The sequence below is a fragment of the Corvus hawaiiensis genome, chromosome 4, assembly GCF_020740725.1.
Source record: "Corvus hawaiiensis isolate bCorHaw1 chromosome 4, bCorHaw1.pri.cur, whole genome shotgun sequence".
In the NCBI taxonomy this organism is placed as follows: Eukaryota; Metazoa; Chordata; class Aves; order Passeriformes; family Corvidae; genus Corvus; species Corvus hawaiiensis.
This window is the reverse complement of record NC_063216.1, coordinates 72,753,052-72,777,059: the sequence shown is the minus strand read 5'-3', so window position 1 is coordinate 72,777,059 and position 24,008 is coordinate 72,753,052. Positions and strand designations below refer to the sequence as shown.

Below are 24,008 nucleotides of genomic sequence, written 5' to 3'. Positions count from 1 at the left end.
ATTGGTGATGTACCCAAGATGAAAAGAGCAAACGAAATCCTACAGAATCTGGAACTTAAACAATCTCCAGAGACATAGAAACTAGAAATTTATCACATACATAGACCATTTATAGTCAACTACTGCAGTGAACTAGATTTCCCCATGGAACCCAGGCATTTCACAATGCTTGGGGAGATAAAAGAACACACAGCCCATACAATTCTGGAACTCTCTACAATGATGCATGGTATATGCCCAAGCTACAATCAGTGCCAGTATCACTACTTGCGTAATGATGCTATCAAAAGTAAATCCTCCAATCTTCTACACCACAGAAGCAGATTTGTTCGAGAGCTTGACAGAAATGTCACTGAAAACAGGGAGCAAGAGACAACGAATCTCACAGTGGTTATATTACAATTCTTCACCTGTGCATGAAGATGCCCATTGCTCCAACAGAATCACCCACCCTTCTTCTCTATAATTGCTTTGGCCTTGCTGAGGGAGCAGCTGATGCAACAGCAGGCTACAAAACCTGAGGCCTCAGCTTTTCTAATATTCATTACAGCAAACTGCCTAGACATCTCCCTTTGTCAGGGAAAAGACAGCAGAGTCTGTTGATTCAGTGCTGCATTTATATTATGAATTATTTGATGCAACAGCTGCCTATTAATGTGTGGTAACAAGAGGCTCTCCTCCCAGCTGCAGCCTCCAGGCGGGACTAATATATAACCACACTGTCAACCACAGCACAAGTGTGCATTAAGTTATATCTTTCATTAATTATGACATGACTGATCTCTCTGATTTTTTTTTCCTCTCCTCAAGTCAGACAAGGGAGGTCACAAACATCCCTTTGGCTTAGGCACTAGGTGTCTCCAAGCCAAAATGGGAAAATGGTATGAGATGTATTTGGGGGAGCTTTATACTCCTGACTCCTCTCCACCTTCACTGCAGCTAGTAGTAGATCTACCTTCTGTCTACAGCTAAGGCTCAGCACCTGACAGAGATTACATTTTAACATCGTAAAGGCAACACATCTAACCTGAGGCCCTAGTTAGGCTGCAGATACATATCCTCTTCCACCTGAGGAGGTCACTGCCCTCCATACCAAAGATGAGCATCATCTGAGATCTGCCAGCTGGGCTGCTTATATACATGCTCTCACTTTAGCCAAAGTGAGAAGGGATGGCAAAATCTGTCTAGTTGTACACATCAGCTTGGCTTGTTTGACTGAAACATTTAAGGACTGCTTTTAGAAGCAATTCAGCCAGCAGCTCCAAGGGGCCAGTAACTTCCAGCAAAGGAGCAATGTGCTCTTTGGCCAGCAATGCTATAAGCAGACAACAAAATGCAGCCCTATTCCTTTTACATATGTGAAAGGGGCTTTCAGAAGATAAGTGTGCAAGTAGTACATTACCAGGGAATGAAACATCTTTGTGGTTTGCAATCTGTCTTTTAATGGTCCACCATTTACTCCGAAGCCACTGTGGGGAGCGGACACTACTCCATCCTTCAGCCAGTAAATCCCAATTGATGTCATTTTCATCAGAAACTTCAAGTTCCGCTATCCTGGCAGGACACAGAAGATGTTGACCTGTTAGAAACTTCCCTCCAGACCGGCAGGGGTGTTGCACTAGTCCGGCCGTGTCACACGTAACAGCGCAGAATGACATGCTAGTGACCAGCCCACCAGAGCTCAGGAATCGACACAGGCTTCCAAGGCTCCACGCTGCCAGAGGTCAAGCAGAATCATAAACAACAGAAGATGGACTAGACCTGTTAGATGACCCAGTCCATCTCCTTGCCATGCAGGATTATTCTCCTTATTTACTTATACATTAGGATTTAGATCAGATTATCGTGAAGCATTCCAAGTGGTGGTACTTGCATCTTTTCTTTTTGAAAAAACATTCCCCAAACACATCTCCATGGCAGGAAGTACTTCCTGAGATTCACTCTGAACTTTCACTTAATTAATTTCATGTTATGATATTTGTTTTCTTCTAAGTAACAACCATCCATCCTTAACACAGATTTTTGCCTTCTCTCAGATGCTTCTTAGCCAAAGTAGATGAAGTTAACTACAGCATTAAACACTTTCTCATAAATCAATCCCACCGGGCTCTCCACATAAGGGACAGTCTTCTCTACCAGAATCTGAAATCACTAAAAATCTCTGAATTGCCCTTATCTGTACATGGAGCATATGAAAGAGAGGTGAATAGTGAGGGGAAAATATTTTTGTGGAAGTTAAGAAAAGTCCTCTTCAGAGACAAAGCAAGAGCACTCTTGCAAGCTAAAGAAAGAAAAAAGTAAAAATTAAAAAAACGACCAAAACCAACCCTGTAGGATGAGTAAATGATATCTGGACAGACCAAACCAGAAATACTAAGAAATATACCCAGCACATTCTGAAATGTGGAATCAGGCTCCTCATTTTGAGTTCATGTCAAACAGCTTCAGTAAATTTGTTAATACTGCTTTGTAAGTAATCCCTGGATGTCTTGGCTTTTTATTCCCACCCAACCATAAAAATCCACTGGCTAAAAAGCCTGAGTTAAAGGCATTCAAAATGGGAGGAGGATTGGAGAGAGCAAAGATTTCCAAAGTCACTACCAGGTTGCCAGTTCAAATGTAGTCAGAGATGCTGATATCCAATCAGTGTTTGGTGGCCTACATGAAATTAATTTGCAGTCTCAGTTTAGCTCTTTGTAGACAAGAGGTCCACATCACAGAAACCACCACCACACTTGACCCTTGTTGGTCATCTCAGCAGAGAGGCCAAGGACTGAACGGGCAGGGAGACTGAGCTACCCTCCAGTTAAGGGTTAAAGCGCATCGGTGGGGCAACGTGTGGGAAGCTTGCACGGTTTGCTGCCTGTGCTGTACCTTTTCTGTGGAATAAAGAAGACTTCAGTCTCCAGGGTTTTCAATCTGACACCTTTCACGAACACTAACATTCACTAAAAAAACAAAAAACAAAAAATATGTTCAATAATAAATCTCTGGGAACTGTAAACACAGCAGTGATTTTTGGAAGATTCTAGAATTTTCAGTGTCTAGGAAACCAGCAAAATGGACCCCAATGGAATCCTGCTAGCAACACATATTACACACCTTTAAAAGTAACTAAAATAACAAACCTCAAGATCAGATTTATTTCATCCTCCTTGGTCCACTCGGTGCCGCCACTCTGTTTCCAGTTGAGATAGTTGAGCCATTTCGAGCGGCACTGTTTCTCCGAGCGCGTCCCGACCCGTTCAGCCACAGCAGCCCATGACACACCTTGTGTGACAATGTCACCTGGCTCTGTGCTTGTCAGCTCGTGCACTACTTCTGCCAGTCTTTTTTCTTCTTTCTCCGTCCACTTTCCTGAAAGAGCGAGAAGCCCTCCAACTTAACTGGCAGCAGATACCCTCTGTCCTGATCCGTAACATGCCAGCAGACACTTAACTTCCATGTCCAACACCTTATTCCAGATGTAAATATTGACTTGTGAAGAAGCAACTGGTCTTAATTATTAACAATTTATATTATATCCATTCTTGATTAACAAATCAACGATTCTGTTGTTCTGCTGCCAAATTTATCTCTTCTCTCTCACAGATGAATGAGGCCACACAGAACTTGTCCAAACAGGGACCAAAGCAAACTGATCCAAGCTATCTGAACTGCATTAGCTGGAGTGAATTAACCACACAACAATTTAGTGGACATTAATCACATGAGGTCTGCCTAAATTTTCCTTTGTATTTGAATATATACATTAAAACATAAATAGTATTTTACTTCTGAAGTGCATCTGTCTCTCTCGACACCAAACATACAATGTAAGTTTATAACTGTTAGACACAAAGGACAGAATTTTAAACAGAATATCCATTTCTGACACCGGCATTTACCTCACCTGTGTTGCAGGTATCCTTCATCAGTCTACATCGATCCTTTACAGATGAAGCACTTCTCCCCAGGGCAGCTCCTATTGTGGCCCAATCATTACCATGCTTTACTCTCAGCCTAAAAAGAAACGTGCTCATTAGCACTATATCCAGTTAGAAAATTACCAAAATATCAAATATTCTCTAATAAAAACAGCATGAACATGCAGTTTACAGGCCTAAAGACAGACTGGGGAATCACTTTGCTACTTCATTATGAATATTTTCTATTTTTCCTATGTGTTTCTAGAAGCCTTTTGGGCCAGCTAAGCCACAAGACACTTATAAAATGCTTAATATCTGTCTTGTGAGGCTTAATGAGTGTGTTAAACACAATATGAATGTTTAGATAAATAGCCAATTTCCATTCCATACAGGTTCCTCAATGATTCTCAGGTGGTGTAGAGAGCACTTGGAAATTGAAATAATGCTCGATGAAAACCCAGGCATCCTACAATTTAAATTAAGCAAAACACTGCATAATCATGTTCATCATTTTAACAATCATTTTCCTCCTTCACATGACAGCAGGTTGCTTAAAATGTTGATCCATGACTAGTTCTGACACATCCGGAACCACAGGCACCTTGTGAATGACACAAACCAGCTCAACTGATCCAAACAGATTCATCAATGCAATGCAATAGACCCCCTTCCTTCCTTCAGTCCAACAGTTTCTTCCAACTGCTCAACCCTGGAAATGTGCAGGAGGGGATAAAGTCTGCAGCCCCATCTCCTTGATCTATCAGGTTCCTACTCAAAATTAGGCTTTTTGAGCTGTACTGATAGTTTATGTATCTGTAATACTTCCTAGGGGAGATCCTACTCTTGCCCTGCCACTTCCATTAGGAATAACCTTTGTTCAGATTTCCTGAAGAAATGGCATTTCTGTTTCTCATAACCACAAATATTGACTGTGCTTGTAAAAATCGGAAACATTCCCAGTTACAACAGAAGCCTGGCTTTAGAACTTCGTTGCATATTGTTAGGTCCTGAACACACACTAGAAAACAATTTTAAAAGAATCCAAATGTAGTTTCATTTTTCTTTAGATAGTAACCACTATTTTTGGATAGTGCTGGAGCAGTCAAATTTATTTGTAATTCTTCAGCGATTTCATATGAGGAAACCTTTAAAAATTAATCAAGCTACTAAATACAAACAAGAAAGAGTGACCTTGTTCATAAGATGACTTACTCTTTAAGCTTTTCAATTTCCTCAGGAGTATACCTAAGCAACAGGTAAATAAAAAGACATTATTTTAAACAGAAAGTATACAGCATAAATATTTTTATTTTACTAACCACACAGCACACATTTAGTTGTTCTGCTAAGATTAGAGATTAGGGATTCCAGCTGTAAGAAACAATCTGACTGAATATTTTGGAAGAATGTGAGAAACAAATGCCATTTTCCACATTAGTGCATTTCTAAGGTTAAGTGGTATAACATTCCTCTCATTTGTCAGAAAAATTCCTCATTCTCCATGATCTTACTCCTATGAATAAGAATTTTCTGCATTAGTCTTTCAAATAAACAGCTACTTCTTCCTTACTGTCCCAGTCCACCATCACCATAAAGCTGATTTTCCATCAAAAAAGCAAATCAGCATTGAGAAGGTATTTTTAATTTTCAACTACCTTCAAAAATTAAAATATAATATCCTTTCTGGATGGCACCAGACCACTGTTTTAAAGAAGGGCAAGCAAGGGCATAAGAGGTGAAGATCAGTTACTTCCAGGTCACAGGTCTAGAAAAAGTTACATCTCAGAAGATCCAAGCTTGTGTCCAAGTCTTCTCATCATGTCAGAATCTGTTATTCACCTTTGTTTTGGGATTTTTGTTTGTTTTTTAGAGTTGTCATTGAATACCATCAATTGAACACAACTACTGTCATGGCTGATCTATCAGAATTGAGTAGAGGTGACATATTAGGAAGATCTAGGTCTGTTTGGCTAAAATTTTGTCTCACATGGAACATGTCAAACATAAATACATGACCCTACTCATACCAATAAAACCATGCAGCATTAGAAGGTTTCATACTTTCCAACATGGTTTCTGTCATCATACATGCGAAGAACTCTTCTATAGACAGCAAAGAGAGGCCGATTCAGACCCCAAGCTATTGTCCTGTAGAAATCTTTTCTTTCATCTTTTGACATTTCAAATATAATTTCAGTGGCATCTTTTATTCCACGGGCCTAGAACAAAGCATTTAAAAAAAAAAAACAAAAACAAAAACAAAAACCACAAACAAAACACCTTAGATAAAGTCTCCTAGGAATCAAGAAGTAGAACACAAGAACTGAAGCCATTATGCAACTTTCTGTGTATCACAAATACTACAGTCTGAAAGTAAAACTGAGTATTTATGGATTAGCTCCCACAAATACAAATCCTTGAAGAGTAGGTTTTGTTGTTTTGGTTTTTTTTACGTTGGAGTCCAGGGAGACACAAAAGCTCTAACTCCTGTCCACATTTAAGAAAAAAAAAATCTGTCCAACGTGTATTTTAGATCAAAAATTGAACCATCATATATAACATCATGGAAAATGTATTGTGGTGGAATTAGCCTGGGGCCATACAAGAGAAGGTTGTCAAACAGTGCTATACCAATTTATTACATAATTTTAAATACTCCTTATGCAAAAGCAATTTCTTTCAATTAAACTACTCTTCTTGCTCTGATGGAAATTCAAATTCAATACAAAACCACTGCAATGAAGTGTAACAGTAAAGCTTAACTTCAGCTTAAACTAAGAATCACTATATTTCAATTATTCAAAGCAGGACAAGAAAGCAGATAAGTGGAAAAAGAATGAATCGAATGATTTACCAGTAACTCAGAAAAGTTATTCAGCTAGCTTAAAAAAGCTTCACTAGATTTAAAACATAGTATTACCCATTAATGATTTTGTGGCAGAAACTCTAATATGTGTGGGGGCAGACACACTCTCTACAACTAATACTGCGGATTTTTATTCCAATGAACACTGAATTCAGGGATTTTTTTAAAACCATAAGTGAAGGATGGTGAAACTGTAATATCCAGGCTGTATATTCTCAGTTGTTAGGGCTCAGCTCAAATATTCTCAGCTGCAAACCTACCACAAATATGACTCATGGGCAATTATCACTGTTAGTGTGTTCACCACGTGCCCATTTGCACTGAACTCTGACCCTAATAATTTAAGGGGAAGAAAGCAGACACAGGCATCCTGCTAGTGAAGTACACAATCACAGACTTGGCACCAAGGAAGGTTGGAAGTTGTATTCAGTGCTCACTAAGGAGAATTATTTCTACTGCTAGTGCAATTTTTTTCAACCATCTTCAACAAAGCTTTTATGAGTCCTCAATGTATAATCAGAGAAAGAGATTTAACCATGTAAAATGTCATGTCAGGATGTTCAAAATGGGCTGCACTCAGTATAAAATTAAAAGCAATGCTACATTTAGTAGTACTTAAGTCCTGTCTATGAATAATTTTTTTTAATGTATGTCAAATGGGTAATGATCATTTTTACAACAAACCAATCTGAAACACTTATTGTGTATTCTGGGAAGTACTAAACAAAGTTGGTTTCTAGCAGGAACTGCATCACCACACCAACAAGGAGGGAACATACTCTAAACATACCTTTAAATAACGCTCAATGTTACTCATCAAAATGTCAATTTCTTCCTTTGACCACATCCCTTGCTTCCACTTATGGCCTGAAAAAAGAAATGACAAACTACTGAAGTGAAGGCCAGAAAAACAGCAAGAACAGAAGTATCTGAAAACATGACCCATGCTGCAATTAACACAGAAAAGACTAAAAATATAACTAGAATTAATTTTAAATAGATGTTATTTCATAACTGACAGTAACCATCAACTAATATTTAAATAACGTGAGTCAGATTCCATTTCAAAAACATCCCATTTGTAAAAACAGAACGTGAGCTCCTCTATGCGCTGTCAAGTCATATTTTCAGACTTTCTCTTCAGCTGCAACTAGGAAAGTTCTGTCTTTAAACTGACAGCTGAGATTTCCATGCACTCAAAATGATTCTAGAAGCTGGAACATAAAATGTGACTCAGAGTATTACCTGAGGAACTGGCAACAACATCGGGTTCTTTTGCATGCCTTAACGCTCCTGAACATGTGAGTAGTGCCACCTACTGTGAGCGCTTTTCATAGAGGTAAATGCTCCACTTAGTCTTTTTTGAGAAACTGGTCCCCATCTCTCTTTTTTTTTGCATTGGGAGTAATTCTCAGAGGTCACAGTCAAGATAAAAAGTTGTGGGGAGTCTTTTACTTCCCAAATAAAAGTGGCAAACCAATAGAAACAAACAATAACGTTTCCTCTCTGTCTATGCCCTTAGAAACTACAATGCCAGCTAAGCTTTAAAAGCAAACCCAACCAACTTTATTCAGAGGGAAAACTTCAAACCTGAAATCTAACAATAAAACATTAAAACATTACTCCTCTAAATTTTCCTTTCTTCCCTTTATGGTCATACCATACTTTTAATTACACTTATGCTGGTGTGACCCAGTTTACATACTGGTGTGTGCTGGCTACCTGCCCACCTCTGCTCAGGAAAATCAGGGTACTTCCTTCTCAGCCTGCTAATTACCAGAGCTGAGAGACAGAACACACCAAAGAGACTGTTTACTCAAATCCAATTATAATGAAAAGTACAGGCATTATTACTAATTCCACTAGAACTGGTGAGAGAGTACTCTTTTCCTGTGCCCCATGGCTTCAATATCTTCTTCCACAGCTACAGAGACAGAAATATAATGTATTACTGTAACTGTACTGTAATTCACACCTCTGTCCAAGCCTCTAAACTGATTTAATAGGACACTGCTACTCTTTACATGGAATAAGCTTTAATACTAAACTATTTTAGGAAAGGACATTTATTCTGCACTTCACAGGTTTGCATATTCATAGTCAAGAATATCGTAACCTGCCCACAGGTCTGGGAAGAAAGCATTATCAGGTGGAGACTGCTATAAAATGATGACCTCAGACTACACGTGCCAAACTCTGAGCTACTGTAAAAGAAGACACATACTGGCATTCCTCCACTGCTTATCTCCTGACAAACCACAGAGTTTACAAGAAAAGTTCAGCCAGTAGAGATTCTCAAATATTTTTCTTGGCATATTTTACTAGAAATATCTTCCTCAAATTATTAATCTCTTAACTGGAATCACCAAATTTAGTGCCCTCCTTTGACCAGCTGACAATGTTGCGTCTCTTCCTAAAGGTTTCTAACAAAAAAGGGAGTTGCTTTGAACTGACTGAAAAAAGAATTATTTTCCCTCTAGAAAAAGTAAAAGTCAAAGTAAGAAAAACAGTAGAGAGGCTGAGGAAACTGGAGAGACAACACATTTGACACTAAGTTGTTTCTCTAGGTTTAGAAAGTCGTTTCCCCGGGGGGATGAAAGAAAAAACAAAAGCTCTTAAGTTCAGCAACTACTACACGATTGCACGGATATATTTGAAAAGGGAGGAATGCACAATGGGGTGGAAGTTTTAGGAGTAGTAGAGATTATTTCATTAGATCCTGGTCTGCAGGAGTCCTCTTCTTCTGAAGCAACTCCATTAACCTAATCATGGATTGGTTTTTCTCCTGGTTGTCCTCCCCTCTGCTGCAGCTCCCCACCCCCAGCCAGGCAAACACAACTCTCTGCCCCATCTGGGCAGACACAAAGGACCCACAGCCCTTCCCTACTGTAGCCACTACTGTCACCACTGCAGGCATGGCTCATCTCATAAAAAGCCAGACCAGATTACCTTATGCAACTTGCAAAATGCTCTGAGACATTTGGAATCATTTACCTTTTTACAGCATGGGAGAACTGCATTTGAAATATCCTACCTTTATTGGTTAGAGAATCCTTATCCTCTTTGGTTGTGAACCACGCTTGACTAACAGCTGATACTTCTTCATTGCCCATTGGGGAGATTTCATCCAGCTGTTCATTCTGAAGAATCTTGAAAAGACCAATATGAAATGATACAGTCAAACATTCAGTTGTTTTTCAATTTTCACTTTGCAATTAACGTGGAGACATAGTTTGAAGGCAAATTAAATCAGCACACCTCGTCACCTTGCTGACTGTTCAAAAGTGCCACGTTTTAGATACAGCACTGAAAGTATCACCTTTCTTAAAAAACCCGAGTAAGATTTAGCCTCTTAATATAAAGATGTTGTGAGAATTAATTGGTTAACATTTTTCATCTTGTTTAATGTACAGTAAGTAAGAAGAGTCTCACTGGCTGTGAAGGAAACTGGACTATGTCCACCATCTCCAGTCTAGAACTTTTAAACATGGTATACCCACAATGAAAACTGAATGTAACTGTTAGGACTAGTGACAAGACAAAGACTACTTAAGCCTGTTATAGAGCTTAATTTATAATCAAAGAATGACAGAGATAACAGATAAGCTTGTCATTTATGCAGATCACAACAGAGCATGTAATTACCAGTGGAGGGTTACCTCTATTACTCTTTGCTGTATTGCATTTCGGGCAGTAACTTAGACTACAAATAACCTCTCTCATACATAAAATTATTCAATTGCCCTTTTACAGAACAGCATTTTTACAAACAAGATCCATGCCCACATACATTTGTTTTAAAGCGTCTTATTCATTTAGTAAGCATTTCTGATACTTGTTTCCCTTTTCATTTCAATTTAAATAAAAGCATACATCAAATTGGTAAATTTTAAAGTTTTACTGTACCTGAATCTGGGTAACAGTTCCTTCATTAATCTCATCTTCAGCTACCTCAGTGGTAGCAGTCATGGTCACCTCAAAGCTCTGATCATTTTCTGAAACTTCAGAATGGGTAAGTTAGTTGCATACTTTACTCCTGAAGTGTTTTTTACACATGCTACAAGTTTTATAAATGGCTACCTTTGAACTGAAAATTTTGAAGAGCCTTATTTGGTATTTATTTGTTAACACAGTAAATTCACTAAAACGATTATCAACTGCTTCTCTTCACAAAATTTAAATATGAGTTTTGAAACCTTCAGTTTTACACTTGACTAACAGCTAAGACCTAATGTGAAACATAAACAAAATGTGTTTGATGCAAACATTTGAAAGGAAGTATTAATACTTCCTTTACAGCCTTTCTGGTATTTTCCAGTTATTAAAAGACAACATTCAAACCTTTTGGCTGCATGCTTTTTCCCCAGTCCTCCTTCAACATGATAATGCCTTTACTTCTGAGGAGTTTCTGGCTAGTTCCACCAAATAAACAGCCACTCTAGATACTGCAAATTGGTATTTTAACTAGATCTGGTTTTACTTCCCTCTGGGAGATTGTATTAAACTATCTAATATTCAATCAACTTCCTTAAGACTTATTCAGTATTCATCCTATTTTTTTTACATCAATCTCCTTTACATACACCTCAATATTACAAAACATTGAAATGCTAACTATACTGTCTGATCATTAAAAAAACCTAATCTCTTAGCAGGTGGAGAACATCTAGTTTGCTGTTCATTTACTTATCCTTCAATTTATTCAATGCACCTGTGCCTGCAGGTCTCTTCTCCACTTTAAGACAGGCTTATTTTGCCAGTATTGTATAAATATCAATTGCTGCAAAACTATCCAAGGCTGAGAGAAAAGATGATACAGAAGTACATTACAAAAATTGAGAAGAAAAAGCCCCATGGAAATATCCTAATGTGATTCAAAGAGTCCACTTTTAACCTTTACCAACAGATATTTTTGCTACAGGAGCACATAAAAGAACTTACTTGGAACTGCAACAACAGAAATGCATGGAGTAGAATCATCAAGGCTTTGATCATCCTCTGACAAACAAAGCCTCTTGTGTGGAGGTTCAGAGCTGTCTTCAGAGTCTACTTCATCAGCTTCTAACAACAAAAAAGTACCCAGGTTACTTCCTATAAGCTATCTGGAGCCTTGGACAGAGTTCTCCTAACAAAGTGGGCCAAACCAAGTATGACAGGCTGGTTCAGTGCTTTGCTGCTGCCCAGGAACTTGAAGTTATGGACAACAGCAGTTCACGCGCTTTCCTCAACGTGCACTTTCTTCGAAAATTCCATCCACAGTCTGCCAAACACAAACCAGTCTAAGGAAATTTGGGTACGTGCTTGGTTCTAAGAATCCATTTCAACTGAAATAAATCACAGCAGCTGTATCTTTGTTGGGCATACACAGGCAGTTTTGGGATTTATACCTAATTCAACATTTAATTATTCTTTAAACCAAAGCAGAACAATTCTTGCACAGTAAGCTGAACCTGAGTAGCTCACAGAATTTGTGGGCAGGGATGTATGGCGGTCAGATCACTCAAAACAAAGAAGAAAAAAAAAATACTATGCAATACAATTCTATACCATTTTGAGGGCAATGAAGAATTAGGTTCCCTTCAGTGTCCTGAGTCAAAGTCACAGAGTTCACGGTTTCTACTGTCACTGTGTCAGACTCTTCTTCAACTGTGCTCATACTCAAACCTGAAAGAGCAACATTCAGATTACATTTCTGCAGTTGGATTCCACTTGGACCATAATGCTGCTTCCATACCCCAACCAACCAGCACAACCTCCCCAAAGGAATGAATCTGCTCTTTCACAAGAAAAATCCACAATTTCAGACATTCACCTACCTTTACTTTCCTGCACACTTACATACTGCAAAGAGTAAAATCAGATAGCTTTAAAGTAACTTCTCCAGTTAAAAATAGTACCTAAACTCCCTACTCAGGAGAACTTGCAATCTACTGATTTCTTTTTTTTCCAAACACAAACCAAGGCTATTACTTTTTCAGCATTTAAGTTCTTCACATCTGATGATTTTTGTCCAATATTTATTCTGTTAATTTAATAATTCTATTACAGAACTGAAAGCTACTCAAGACCGACAAATATTTTTCTAGTGTCCTATTAGTCACAGCTGCCCTATTTATAGACTGCCAAGTTGCAAAGTTTTATTCTCCTTCCATGCATATAACTAAATGTGAAACTTGCGCTTTTTCTTTAGCATTTAAACAAGAGCAACAGAAAAATTGGTTGCAAGCAATCACCAGAACAAAAAGATAGGGAGAGAATAACTAATCCAGGATAAGCCATTGAAGTCACAGAACTAGGGCAACATGAAGAGTCTCTGATAATTTCATTTCCACCATAAAAATACTGCAATGAAACACAAAGTTTGTAAGAAATTCTACGTAAATTAAACTAGTTCTGAAATAAAACAAAGCAAAACCCCACAACAAAAGTTTTATCCAAACACAAAGAAATGTGACCTTTGCAGCTGCAGAAGATAAATGAAATCACCCCTGAAATATCCAGAAGCTTTGCAAAGATTTCATCAGTTTTAAGCCTAGTTTTGTTGACTTTGGCACAGATTTGTAAAAAGAAAATATAATCTATTTCTCCTTTAACTGCTCAGTCCTTTTTCTGTATTTACTCATATGTCAACAATAACAAAAAACTACTGTTATTTTGAAGCCACAATGTTGTTTAAAAATAACTGACTACAGCTTTAGAAAAAAGAAACCACAATCACATCACAAATTTTCCATGTACTAGGCAAGGATAGCCATATACCCATATGTAAGGGGAATTTACAACCTGGATTTCAAATTCCCTGTATAATGTAAACATTATTGCGTCAGCAGGAAATTATGTGATTTTTAATCAGAAAACATGTTCTTCGGTATTGAAGATTCCCAAGAGAAGTGTTATCCTAGAAAGATAAAACTACTGCCAGTCCTTCAAAAAAATTCTCACCTCTCGAGCTTGTTGGAAGATTTGGCACCTCTTTAAGCACATGTAGTGACTGATTCATCAAACTAAGTGATATTACCCTTCTGAACATGTAAAAAATTTCAGATATCACTGACATTTTAAATCAGAGGGTTCTCAAACTTACTTGCACATCTACCATCAGCAACAGTTCCTTGCCACATGCAAGCGTAGGACGAAGTGACTTCCTTGGGATTCATCTGCTGCTGAGTTTTACAGCCTGTGCTCTATCCTTCACTAGAAGCTGCTGTTTGCTGCATGGGTGTAATACTGATTTTAGGAACCCAATAGGGCATCCTTAATGCTAAAACATGAAGAAAGACATCCAAAGCATTAGAGCTAAATTAGAAGACTGTAACTTTTTCAACTCAGCTTGAAGTTATTCATTTAGCTTTTGGGGAGTGAACAAATTGGGACAAAATAAACAGATTCTCTTTTCCATGTTCATATGTACTTTCTGAGTAAGTTTTACTACAAGGACTTCTGTAGTAAAAATCCCTAAAGTTACCAGAAATGAGGTGGAGAATTCTTTAATTTTATGTCAACTGGTAGTCATAACATTTATTTTTCTATAATCAGCTGAAAGCACCTATTTTTCTTTTCACCACTTTAAAGGCCTGAAAGACATGAGATTTTTAAGACACATTACAACAGCCATGTATTCCACCTACAGCTATTCTGAAAGCAGTGGAAACTATAGCACCATCCACATCAGAAGATACAGCAGACCATTCCTTCTTTTCTATTGGAAGACTGATGAAAATTGAATACAGGCACAGCAAAGCTGGGTTGTTCTTTCGGCAGTTACTTGGGACTTTATGAAAATCAAACTGTGTATTTACAGGATTTGGCTACCAAATAAAAAACACAGGGCAATTAATCCCTTTGCATTCTCTACCTTGTTGGTTTGCAAATTTAGGAGGGAACAGGACACAGCATAAAAGGGATCCATACGTCCAAATGTGGCATTCCCAGAGATGGGGAGGAAGCTACACCAGGATCAGTAGCTGCTACCCTGACACTTGCAGCCAGAGCTGTAACAGGACTACCCAGACAATGGCTGAGGCAGCACATCTGAGGCCACCACTGACTCTTCTGGTCAAGTCACACATCTGCAGTTGGCAGCTCGAGCTCCCACGCATTGCAGAGCACCCGACACTCGGCACTGCACTTTGTTCAAGGACCTGTGACTTCTCAAGAAACATTCCTCAATGTAATTCCTGGATTGAGCAGGGTTTTATAACTCCTTGCCAATTTCCCAAAAACAGTTTATGCCAACTGTAGCTGCAGGCTCTCTGGGGGGGGGGGGAAATCATGTTCTGTGTAAGATACTCGAGATTCAGCATGCCTTATGTTTTCTGAGTAAAGGTAATAACCCTGACCAAACTTTGATAAAAACTGAGAAAGAGCCAAATCCTTGATTTGATTCCCATCAACTTTAATGCATAAGGCCTTGGACCACAATTGAAAACTGAGTAGAAAGAACATGAGGAATTAAGTCAAAGTCAAATGCGTATTTTGGACATTATTTTTTATTAATCAGACCATACAAATACAAGCAAACTGAAAGAAAAACCAACCAACCTGATTCTTTCAAGCTACATTTATCCCAGGACAGGAGCACCAACCCATGAATACATGAATGAGTGACCAAAATCAGGAATAACTGTGGTGGTTCTTTTGAGTGAATAGGAAACAATCTCCAGACCTTATAAACCCCACTGTTTTACTTTAAAATAATGATGTGGCTACCAGGTACTCTGAACATACATCAAATATGACACAGGACCACCTGGAGTTCACAGTGAGCTCAGTGGCCAAAGGCCTTTGATGCCTTCTCGTGATCCCAGCTGCAGGACACTGCCCTCGCTGGATGTCCTCGGTTCATCATGGCGTGGCAGCCGGAGCTGTGCTAAACAATGCCAGACCACAGCAGAGGCTTTGGGATGTGCCACGTGAATTCTGCTCATTACACACACCTGCACATCCACACATCTGCTCTTGCACATCTGCTCTCCAAAGTTAAATACAAAGTAAATGACAGCCAAGGTTTCTTAATGAGTGAGAATTAGGACCTGAGTAGACTCATCACCTCCAAAATATCACCTTCTTTTCACAACTTCACTAGATGTGCTTTTGAAAATGCAAACAAGTTTTACTTTAAACAAAAGCCTTACTTGAATTTTAAATGAATAACCCAAGACTTTTCTTTAATCCTTGATTCAGATACATTCTTTACAGAGATGCCAATCTATCACTAATATTTCATGTTCTGAAGGAGGGTGTGAGCTTTTGGGGAAAGAGAACACTGTTGGATAGACATGCACTGAAAAGTGTGGATGGCCATAATCCATAATGAGATAGCACCTTAGAAATCAGTGTCAATTCAATAAGCATTTTTTGCCTTGCTGGATTTCTGTGTCTATTTACCAAACCGAACATTTTTTAGAGCTAGCTGCATTACAATTTCGAACAGGTTTCAACATGCAACCAAGGAGATGGGAAAATACTTTGTCTACAAGACTCATTTAATACAGAATTGCAATATATATTTTCCACTAAAGCCAAATAATGGAGTGGTTCTTATTTATTTGGGAAGCATGCAGCAGAGTTAGACAGAAAAAGACTCACAAAGCTGATTTTACACCAAGCTAAAAAAAAAGGTAACACCTTAATACAAAATTCCTTTAATTCTAAATAACCCTCATCTGGCAGATGGGCTCAATTATTCTGAGGGCTGTAAAAATTAATCACTTCTAAGAAATAGTATTTTTACTCTTGCAAGCAGAATTCTGTCATTGCCCCTAGTTATTAACTGAATGTTATGTCTAGTCTTCAGAGAACTGTTGTAAATCTTTTAAAATTTCTATATGAAGTTGTATTAAAGGCTGCTCTCTCTGCACTGGGCAACAAGTATGTTTCACTAAGTCCTGTAAAAAGCAAAAACTGAAGATTATTAAGGGAGGCTTCCAGTTACTGTGACATTTAACTGGAACAATCACACAGAATGCATTGGGATTTCGAGGCATTCGTTCAAGAGTAACACAAAGGAAACAAAGTCATTACAGGACCTCACACTTTAGGAAGCCTGACTGTTTAGTGTACTCCACACCAAGTCAGTACTTCATATACCTTATCAGGAGTTTTTACTATTCAACTAGTGCCAGTGCTGTCATGCTAATATTCAACAACCCCCCCGAACTTTACTCCAGACCAAATCGGTTCTGCTCAAATTTAAAATTCCACCATGCAGAAATTTTCTCTAACAGCTGCCAACAATGGATATGAAAAGGAACCAAACTGGACAGACACCAATCACAAGGATCCAGAGACCTGAGTTTGGGGCATACATGGATTTATTAATCTGTATCAGCATGAAATTAGAGTCCTTTAGGAACAGCTGCATCCTAGTCATCAGTGGTATTTAGAGAAGTGGGCCATCACCGAAACAGAATATATGGGAGACACAATGGGACAAAGTGTTCTCATTTGCATTGATCCAAACTTGGCAGAACTCCATGAATTCTAGCCTGTCCAGTGAAAGTTTAATAAAAAGCACTGAGCATGCTTTAAATGTCACACAGGGGAAAAAAACCAACACAAAACAAAATAAAATCTATGTCCCAGCTCTTTCAAAAGAAATAAACACAGAAAGTTTCTAGGTTTTTTTTTCAGTAACTGGCTCTTGGGCACAAGGTTATGGTTATGGATAGAAACCTTAGTACGTATCAGATGTACCAAAATTCTTTTCTCTTCATGTACAGTGCAACTCCAGTTTCATGCTAAGCATTCCAGTAACTTCTTCACCTTTATAAAAAATGGGTAGAATTTTAGCATGCAAGAAAAATACCAAAAAATTATCATAACTATAAGACTGATAAGCAAAGAGAAGTCTCTCTTGCTTTCTGATGCACAGACGAGCATAGAAATGATGGTCACAAAAAAGGACCTATTAGAACATGCAAAATACAGTAGAGAGATCTTTGTCTCTTATATGGCCACTTTTCATAAGTTTGTATGGTTGAGACAAAAATCGGTATTTTGGGGCATTCTACTTACAGAATTGTAATTAATGTTCAATCTTTTCAGTAAGTCATAAAGCATCATGAAGTTGTTTATTATTATAATCACGTGAAATTATGTAAATGAGAACAAGAATGAGATGGGTCCATCTCACTGCAGAACCTGCATCTTCTGGTTTTGCAAAGGAATTCTAACTATGCTGTCAAGAGGCCAACTTACATCTGTAGCCAGAGCGGCGCTGGCAAACAAAAAGCATTTTCTAGATTACTTCAACTTACAATAGCCAGGTGGGGCTGAACAGTGTAACTCTTTGTGAATGAATACATAGCAATACTATCAGTCAGCTGAAGAAGTACCTGGTACAAGTGTAATACTCTTCACCACACCCAAAGCCACAAACAACAATAAAAAACCTCAAAAAAGGAGAAAAAAGAAAGGGAAAAAAATAGGCTTTTTCTGACCGGAATCCTTTATTTTGGCAAAACAGAGCATAGCTCTAGTGCACAAAATCTTGGTACCGCTCTAAGATGAAACCCCTGATCTTGGCAGAGCCGCACATCTCAGGCTCCACTTACCCTAAGCAATCACAGATCACAACTCTCTGGGGAAAAAATAGAGATTACGAAACATAACAGATAAAACCCACAAGCTCAGGATACCCCAAGAGCAGACCCAGCGAGAGGGAATCGAGAAATTCAAAAGCGATCGTGCAGGTGGCCTCTTATTACAGGCATCCAGATATGGGGGAGGGAAGGGAGTTAAAACCAGAAACAACAACAGCAATTTAAAAAAATAAAACTTAATAAACAAAACAAACGCGCTGGCCGGCCTCCCCTTGCCCTGCCCTCCCAAGCGAGCCGGGGCTTGGTGATGTCCAGAGCCAGTCCGTCCGTCCGCTTCCCCGTTTCTCTGTGAGCAGCGCTCCCGACGCCCGGCAGCTCCCCGGGAAGGCGGGGAGTGGCGGCCCAGGGCTGCCCCAGGGCTGCCCCAGGACAACAGCGGGCGGGAGGCAGCGGCCCTGCCGCGGCACTGCCCCCGGGGCGGCGGCTCCGGGCCCGCCTCAGCCGCCGCTGCCCCGCGGCCGCCAGCGCCGCCATTTGGCCCCGGGCGGCCGCCGCCATTTTCCCGTGCCCTCGGCTGGCGGCGGCGCTGGACGGCCCCGCCGTGGGCTCCGCTGCCCGCCCGGCCCTGCCCGGCAGCCCGGCCCGAACGCGCCGAGCCGCGGGACCGCACACGGCCGCTCCCCGCCCCGTCCCCTCCGCCCGCGGCCGCCGCCGCTGCCCGGAGCTCCCGGCCCCGCGATCCCGCAGGGCCCCGCGCACTTACTTCCTGTTTTGGGTCCGGGCACTTGAGAAACCAGGATGGAGACTCCCAAGTACCAGGATGGAGGCGCCGGGCGGCGGCGGGCGGCGAGCGGGGGAGGCGGAGGCGGCGGCGGGGCGAGGCGCTGCGAGCCCGCCGGAAGGGCCCGCGCTCGCCCGCCCGGCGCTTCCGCCCGCCCGCCCGGCGCCACAGAGCGCGCGGAGCGGGGCCCGGAGCGCCGGCGGCGCCACAAAGCTCCCGGCGCCTTCCCCGCCTCGCTGAGGGGCCCCGGGCGACAGAGCCCCTGAACGTACACACGGCCTTCGCCGCAGAAACACGGAATCGATTAGGCTGGGAAAGACCTCTGAGGCCATCGAGTCCAACCTACCGAATACCAGCCTGTCAGCCAGACCATGGCACTCAGTGCCACGTGCAGGCCCCTTAAATGCTTTCAGCAGTGGTGACTCCACCACCTCCCTGGGCAGCCCATTCCAGTGTTTAATCAACGGATGTCAATCAGTTTCTAATCAATGGCCACACATAGGATGGGGGTTCTGGAGCATCTCTCGTGAGGAGAGTCTGTGGGAGCTGGGCCTTTTTAATCTGGAGAAGACTGGAAGGGAATCTCAATGCATATGGATATCTCAAAGACGAGTGCCAAGAGGATGGTGCCAGACATTTCTTGGTGGTGCTCAGCAGCAGGATGAGGAGCACTGACCATAAACTAAAGCACAGAAAGTTTCACCTTAACATGAGGAAGAACTTCTTTACACTGAGAGTGACACATCACTGGAACTGGCTGCCCAGGGAACTAGTGGAATCTCCCTTTCTGGAGACATTCCAAACCCACCTGGATGCGTTCCTGTGTAACCTCTTCTGGGTGACCCTGCCTTGGCAGGGAGGTTGGACTCGATAGTCTCCAGAGATCCCTTTGAATCTTAACCATTCCGTGATTCTGTGATCACTTTTCATTTCCCTCCTGCCCAACAACCTCACAAAACCAAGGCAAATTATCAAAAATAATCCATAAAGCCGAGAATAAACAAGCATGTAGCGGTGCCCAGCTTGTTGTGCTTGCTGTCTTGTGGAATGGGTGCCTGTGGGTGCCGTGATCTTTGGCAAAAGAGCTGAGCTCCTCGCAGACAAACCAGGCACATTAAGGGCAAGAAGGTGTATAGCATCCCCTACCTGCAATTTTTTGTCTAAAAACCTCATTGCACATCTACCACAAGGCCCCTTTTTGGCCACTTCCCTTATGTGTGACCTCCAGCCGCGTTCTCCCCAAACCTTGGGAGCTTTAAAAAGTGTTTTTATGGGAAGACAGGGCAGTTTAGGGAGGAGACATTGGACATGAAATTGTGGTGGTGAAAGAATGGAGGTGAAATGCATAGCTAGGACAAGAAGGTAGCTAGTATATGGAACTGAAAGCAGGATTTCTAAGATTTTTCCTTTGTTCAAAGGACATTTAAATTAACTCTGGTCTCTGTGTACTCGGTATTTCTGGACATTAAACCTCAGGAATGCCAAGTTCCATACCCAATAGTTGACTTCCAGGGAAAAGATGAAGTGCCTGGTACCCTTAGGCACTAATTGGCCAAAGCAGAGCTACAATTTGCTATTCTAGGGTTGCATACAGCTGTTGGACTCATCAGCCATGATCTCTTGCAGCTTCTGGGCTTTTTCCCCCCAGTTTTTGCAGCAAATGAAGCATGGACACAGTATTTGCCTTCTTTGAAGTACATGTCTGTTTTGTTGTTGTTGTGGTGGTTTCTTGTTTCTGGGTTTGTTTGGTTGGTTTGCTTTTGTTTCAAGGCAGCTATGGGCTTGCTTTAAAATTCACAGGGTACCACTTCCTTGACCTGTACGAAAATGCATCATCGGGGGGGCTGTGTTCAGACTGCAGGAAGCAATACTTCTGAAATTTCATGTAAGTCTTCACCATGTGAAAATTTCTAGAAAGACCTCATGCAGTAAGCAGCAAACATGAAGAGGACTCCTTCCATAAATCAGTTTCCCAATATGTCATCACTTATGAGCCTTTTCCATGCTGAATATAAAGCCTTTCTCCTTATTATATTTTTATCTTATTTATTTGGATGTTGATTGTAGAAAGCATTATTTTAATTGCAAAATCTCTATGTCCTTTTACACAGTGGTGTTGTTCTGGGACATATCATAGTGAGATATAAAGACGATAAATTGTGAAGTGGCAGCACATTGAGGACTGGGCCACTGGGATTTTTTTGCCACCATTTTAGTCACAGATCTGCAAGACTATGCACAGTTTTGGAATGATGACCTCTGTTTGTGCCCCATTCCCTGTTTATGCAATAGAAAGGATATAACAGATATGTGCTATAACCACACTCAGAAACATTCCCTTTAGATCAGGTTCAAGGTATGTGTAGATAGAATGATGACTGGAGTTCTCTGGTGTTTCAGGATCAAGATGAAATCTTTCTCTGTAACAGACTCCTGTTCCATGGAGCAAATGAGGTTCATCAATCCTGAGTTACCCCGTGTTAATGGAACAATTACATGCATCTATACCTATTTAACTTGATGAAAGACTCAAACACAGAGTTTGCTATGGACTTAACAATCTCTTTTTTAGATTAAGTTAGCTTTTCACTAACTCATACTGAGTTTTCTTCAGAGGCCCTGTGTTCCTGGTAGCCACAAGGTGTCCCTACTGCCATGTGCTCCAGACCCACCAGTTGCATCTCAGAGATGGAGCATCTCTCCCTCTGCTCCAATTAAAGCCCAATTATCATTGCTCTGTAGGTACAGCAAACTTACTCCTCGTCAGGAATTAGGGGAGGAGTGAGACTGTGGTGCTGCTTGATAAGGCAAAGATGTCAGAAGGAGGATCGACATGCTGATGACTCACCGTAAATCCTGAAGGCAAAGTGTGAATTTAATAATCCTAAATCTGATTCCGTGGGTGGTGACAGAAAGCTTGGTGCAGATCCTTTTTCATCATAGAAGAAATAAAGTTTTATTCTGCAAGATTCAGGAGAAAAAATGCAAAATGTAGAAAAGGCCTTGATTCCTGTTTATGAGGTTTTTCATATTTACATAGATTTCTATTTGTGTAGATATGTATCTCATTATATATGGGTATAGCAAATACATTCATTACTCATTGACAGAAAAAATATTTATATATATAAACGATCTAGTATTTCTATAACACTTGTTAATTTATATGCTCACAGTTTGGTAGGGGCTGGCTATGGAGAACTGCTCAGGCTGTGAAGAGCTGCCACGAAAGAGAGAGATGCCAGAGAAGGAGTACCAGGGCATTGGTGGCAGCCTGTGTGGGTTCTTCACTGCAGAGTGAATCTCCTGTAAGAAAAATTATTACCTTGTGGCCTGGCCTAGGAAGAATCCTATAGAGAGCACTCACTCATCCTGAGACCTTGTCTTTGGTGACTGTCGCAGTGACCGCTGCTGTCCGCTGCCCAAGCTAGCTCCAGCGGTGTGCGGCAGGAGTGGGGAGCAGCTGGAGGCACGGAGCTTTAAGGCTGCCCTCTGAAGCCTCTGCTCTACCCAGGGGAGCACAGGCTCCAGGCACTGTAGCAGTCAGCAGCCCTCGAGGAAGGGAAAGATAAAAAGTAGCGGGGAGGCTTGCCATGGGAGGTAATCTAACTTTATTGAAGGGAGTCCATGGCGAACAAGCAACAGTTGCTGAGCGACCATACCTTATAAAGGGGGGTTGAACAAGGGGAGTAACCCAACTAGGGACCAATAGGCAGATCAGGAGGGAGGGACACTGGATGGAAGGACTCACATCTGGTCCAATGGTCTTGGTGGGTGGAGGGAGAGGGGTCACATGCCCCACTGGGGCATCCAGGTTCAGGGGATTTCCAAGAGGGGAGGTATCTGAGGGGGCAGGGTCTCGGGGGATTGATGGCGACCATATAAGGGTAATTAGGGAGGGCTTGGGTGACAGACACAGAACAGTCCAGAACTCCGGGAGGGGTTTGGGTGATTGATAGTGCCAGAACAAGAGGAGGGGATAACCATTTTTGGGAGCACTGGGGGAATGGCTTGGATCTGGGACAGACCAACTGGGAGCAGAAGTAGGGAAGGTAGAGACGAACCATTAGGGTAAAAGAACATACAAAAATACAATAAAAACATCGCATCACCACAGGTGACAATCTCATAATTTCCTGACTTGCACCTGTGTGAGGCTGTAATGGACTGACCACCTTGAAAGTCTCTATGTATTCATTTTGAGTGCCTGCTCTGTCACTTAACCTCTGTCAGAGTCCTGGAAAATGTTAGAGAATGGTAATGTATTCAGGACCCTCAATACACAGTCTGCAGAGCTGAGAATGATGGCATTTTCCGTTCTTTTTTCTGCAAACCTCTGCTGAGACACCTAAATTCTGATGGCAGTCAGTGCAGGCTGCACACCTACAACCTGGGTTGCTATCTGGAGGTGCCCACTTCTCTCCATACCTTGGGGCCATGGCAGTAGCAATCCCACTGAACCCAGTCCAAGACTAGGAATGGTTTTGTTGGTACGGCTAAATGGGAGGAAGAAAAAGAATCAGAGTTCCAGAGACAGTGAGCAGAGGACAAGGTCTACATGGATCTGAGCTGCCAGCGACATTGGGATGAGCCATTCTTCCTGCTATTGTGCTTTGTTTAGCAGGAAGGCAGCTGTGCAATTTACAGTATCCATAAGGATTTGGTGTTTGGAGGGGATATCCGGGAAAACTGGAAGGAGGAACTGGTTTCTCTAAGATGGGTGTATGGACAGCGGAAGAGGAGAAGGAATGAGACTTCACAGGATCACTGGCAGATGAGAGGAGCAGATGGGGCCCAGCTGGGAAGTGCTTTGCTGTGTGCTACCAAAATCAAAGGCACTGATGGCAGCGTGTCATGGGCGTTCATTAGAGAAGCCCTCCCGTTGAGTCATGAGGTGCAGAGAGGATGTC

General features: G+C 41.2%; 1 protein-coding gene across 2 annotated transcripts in view; it reads right to left on the bottom strand.

Moving 5' to 3' along the window:
- The window catches only part of DMTF1 (cyclin D binding myb like transcription factor 1), a 29,042-nt gene extending 9,834 nt beyond the window's left edge, over positions 1 to 19,208 (bottom strand). The window contains exons 1-12 of one of the 2 annotated variants that reach the window (XM_048300381.1): positions 19,081 to 19,208; positions 13,859 to 14,035; positions 12,322 to 12,438; positions 11,716 to 11,835; positions 10,681 to 10,775; positions 9,809 to 9,923; positions 7,565 to 7,641; positions 5,970 to 6,127; positions 5,121 to 5,153; positions 3,893 to 4,002; positions 3,129 to 3,357; positions 1,403 to 1,554 (exon numbers count right to left, since the gene is read on the bottom strand). In XM_048300381.1, the coding sequence (XP_048156338.1) occupies positions 1,403 to 1,554; positions 3,129 to 3,357; positions 3,893 to 4,002; positions 5,121 to 5,153; positions 5,970 to 6,127; positions 7,565 to 7,641; positions 9,809 to 9,923; positions 10,681 to 10,775; positions 11,716 to 11,835; positions 12,322 to 12,438; positions 13,859 to 13,931 (1,279 nt within the window). In that variant the 5' untranslated portion in view covers positions 13,932 to 14,035; positions 19,081 to 19,208. The remainder of the gene's footprint in view (positions 1 to 1,402; positions 1,555 to 3,128; positions 3,358 to 3,892; positions 4,003 to 5,120; positions 5,154 to 5,969; positions 6,128 to 7,564; positions 7,642 to 9,808; positions 9,924 to 10,680; positions 10,776 to 11,715; positions 11,836 to 12,321; positions 12,439 to 13,858; positions 14,036 to 19,080) is intronic. The other variant, XM_048300383.1, reaches the window with a different exon arrangement.
- Positions 19,209 to 24,008: the final 4,800 nt, after the last annotated feature.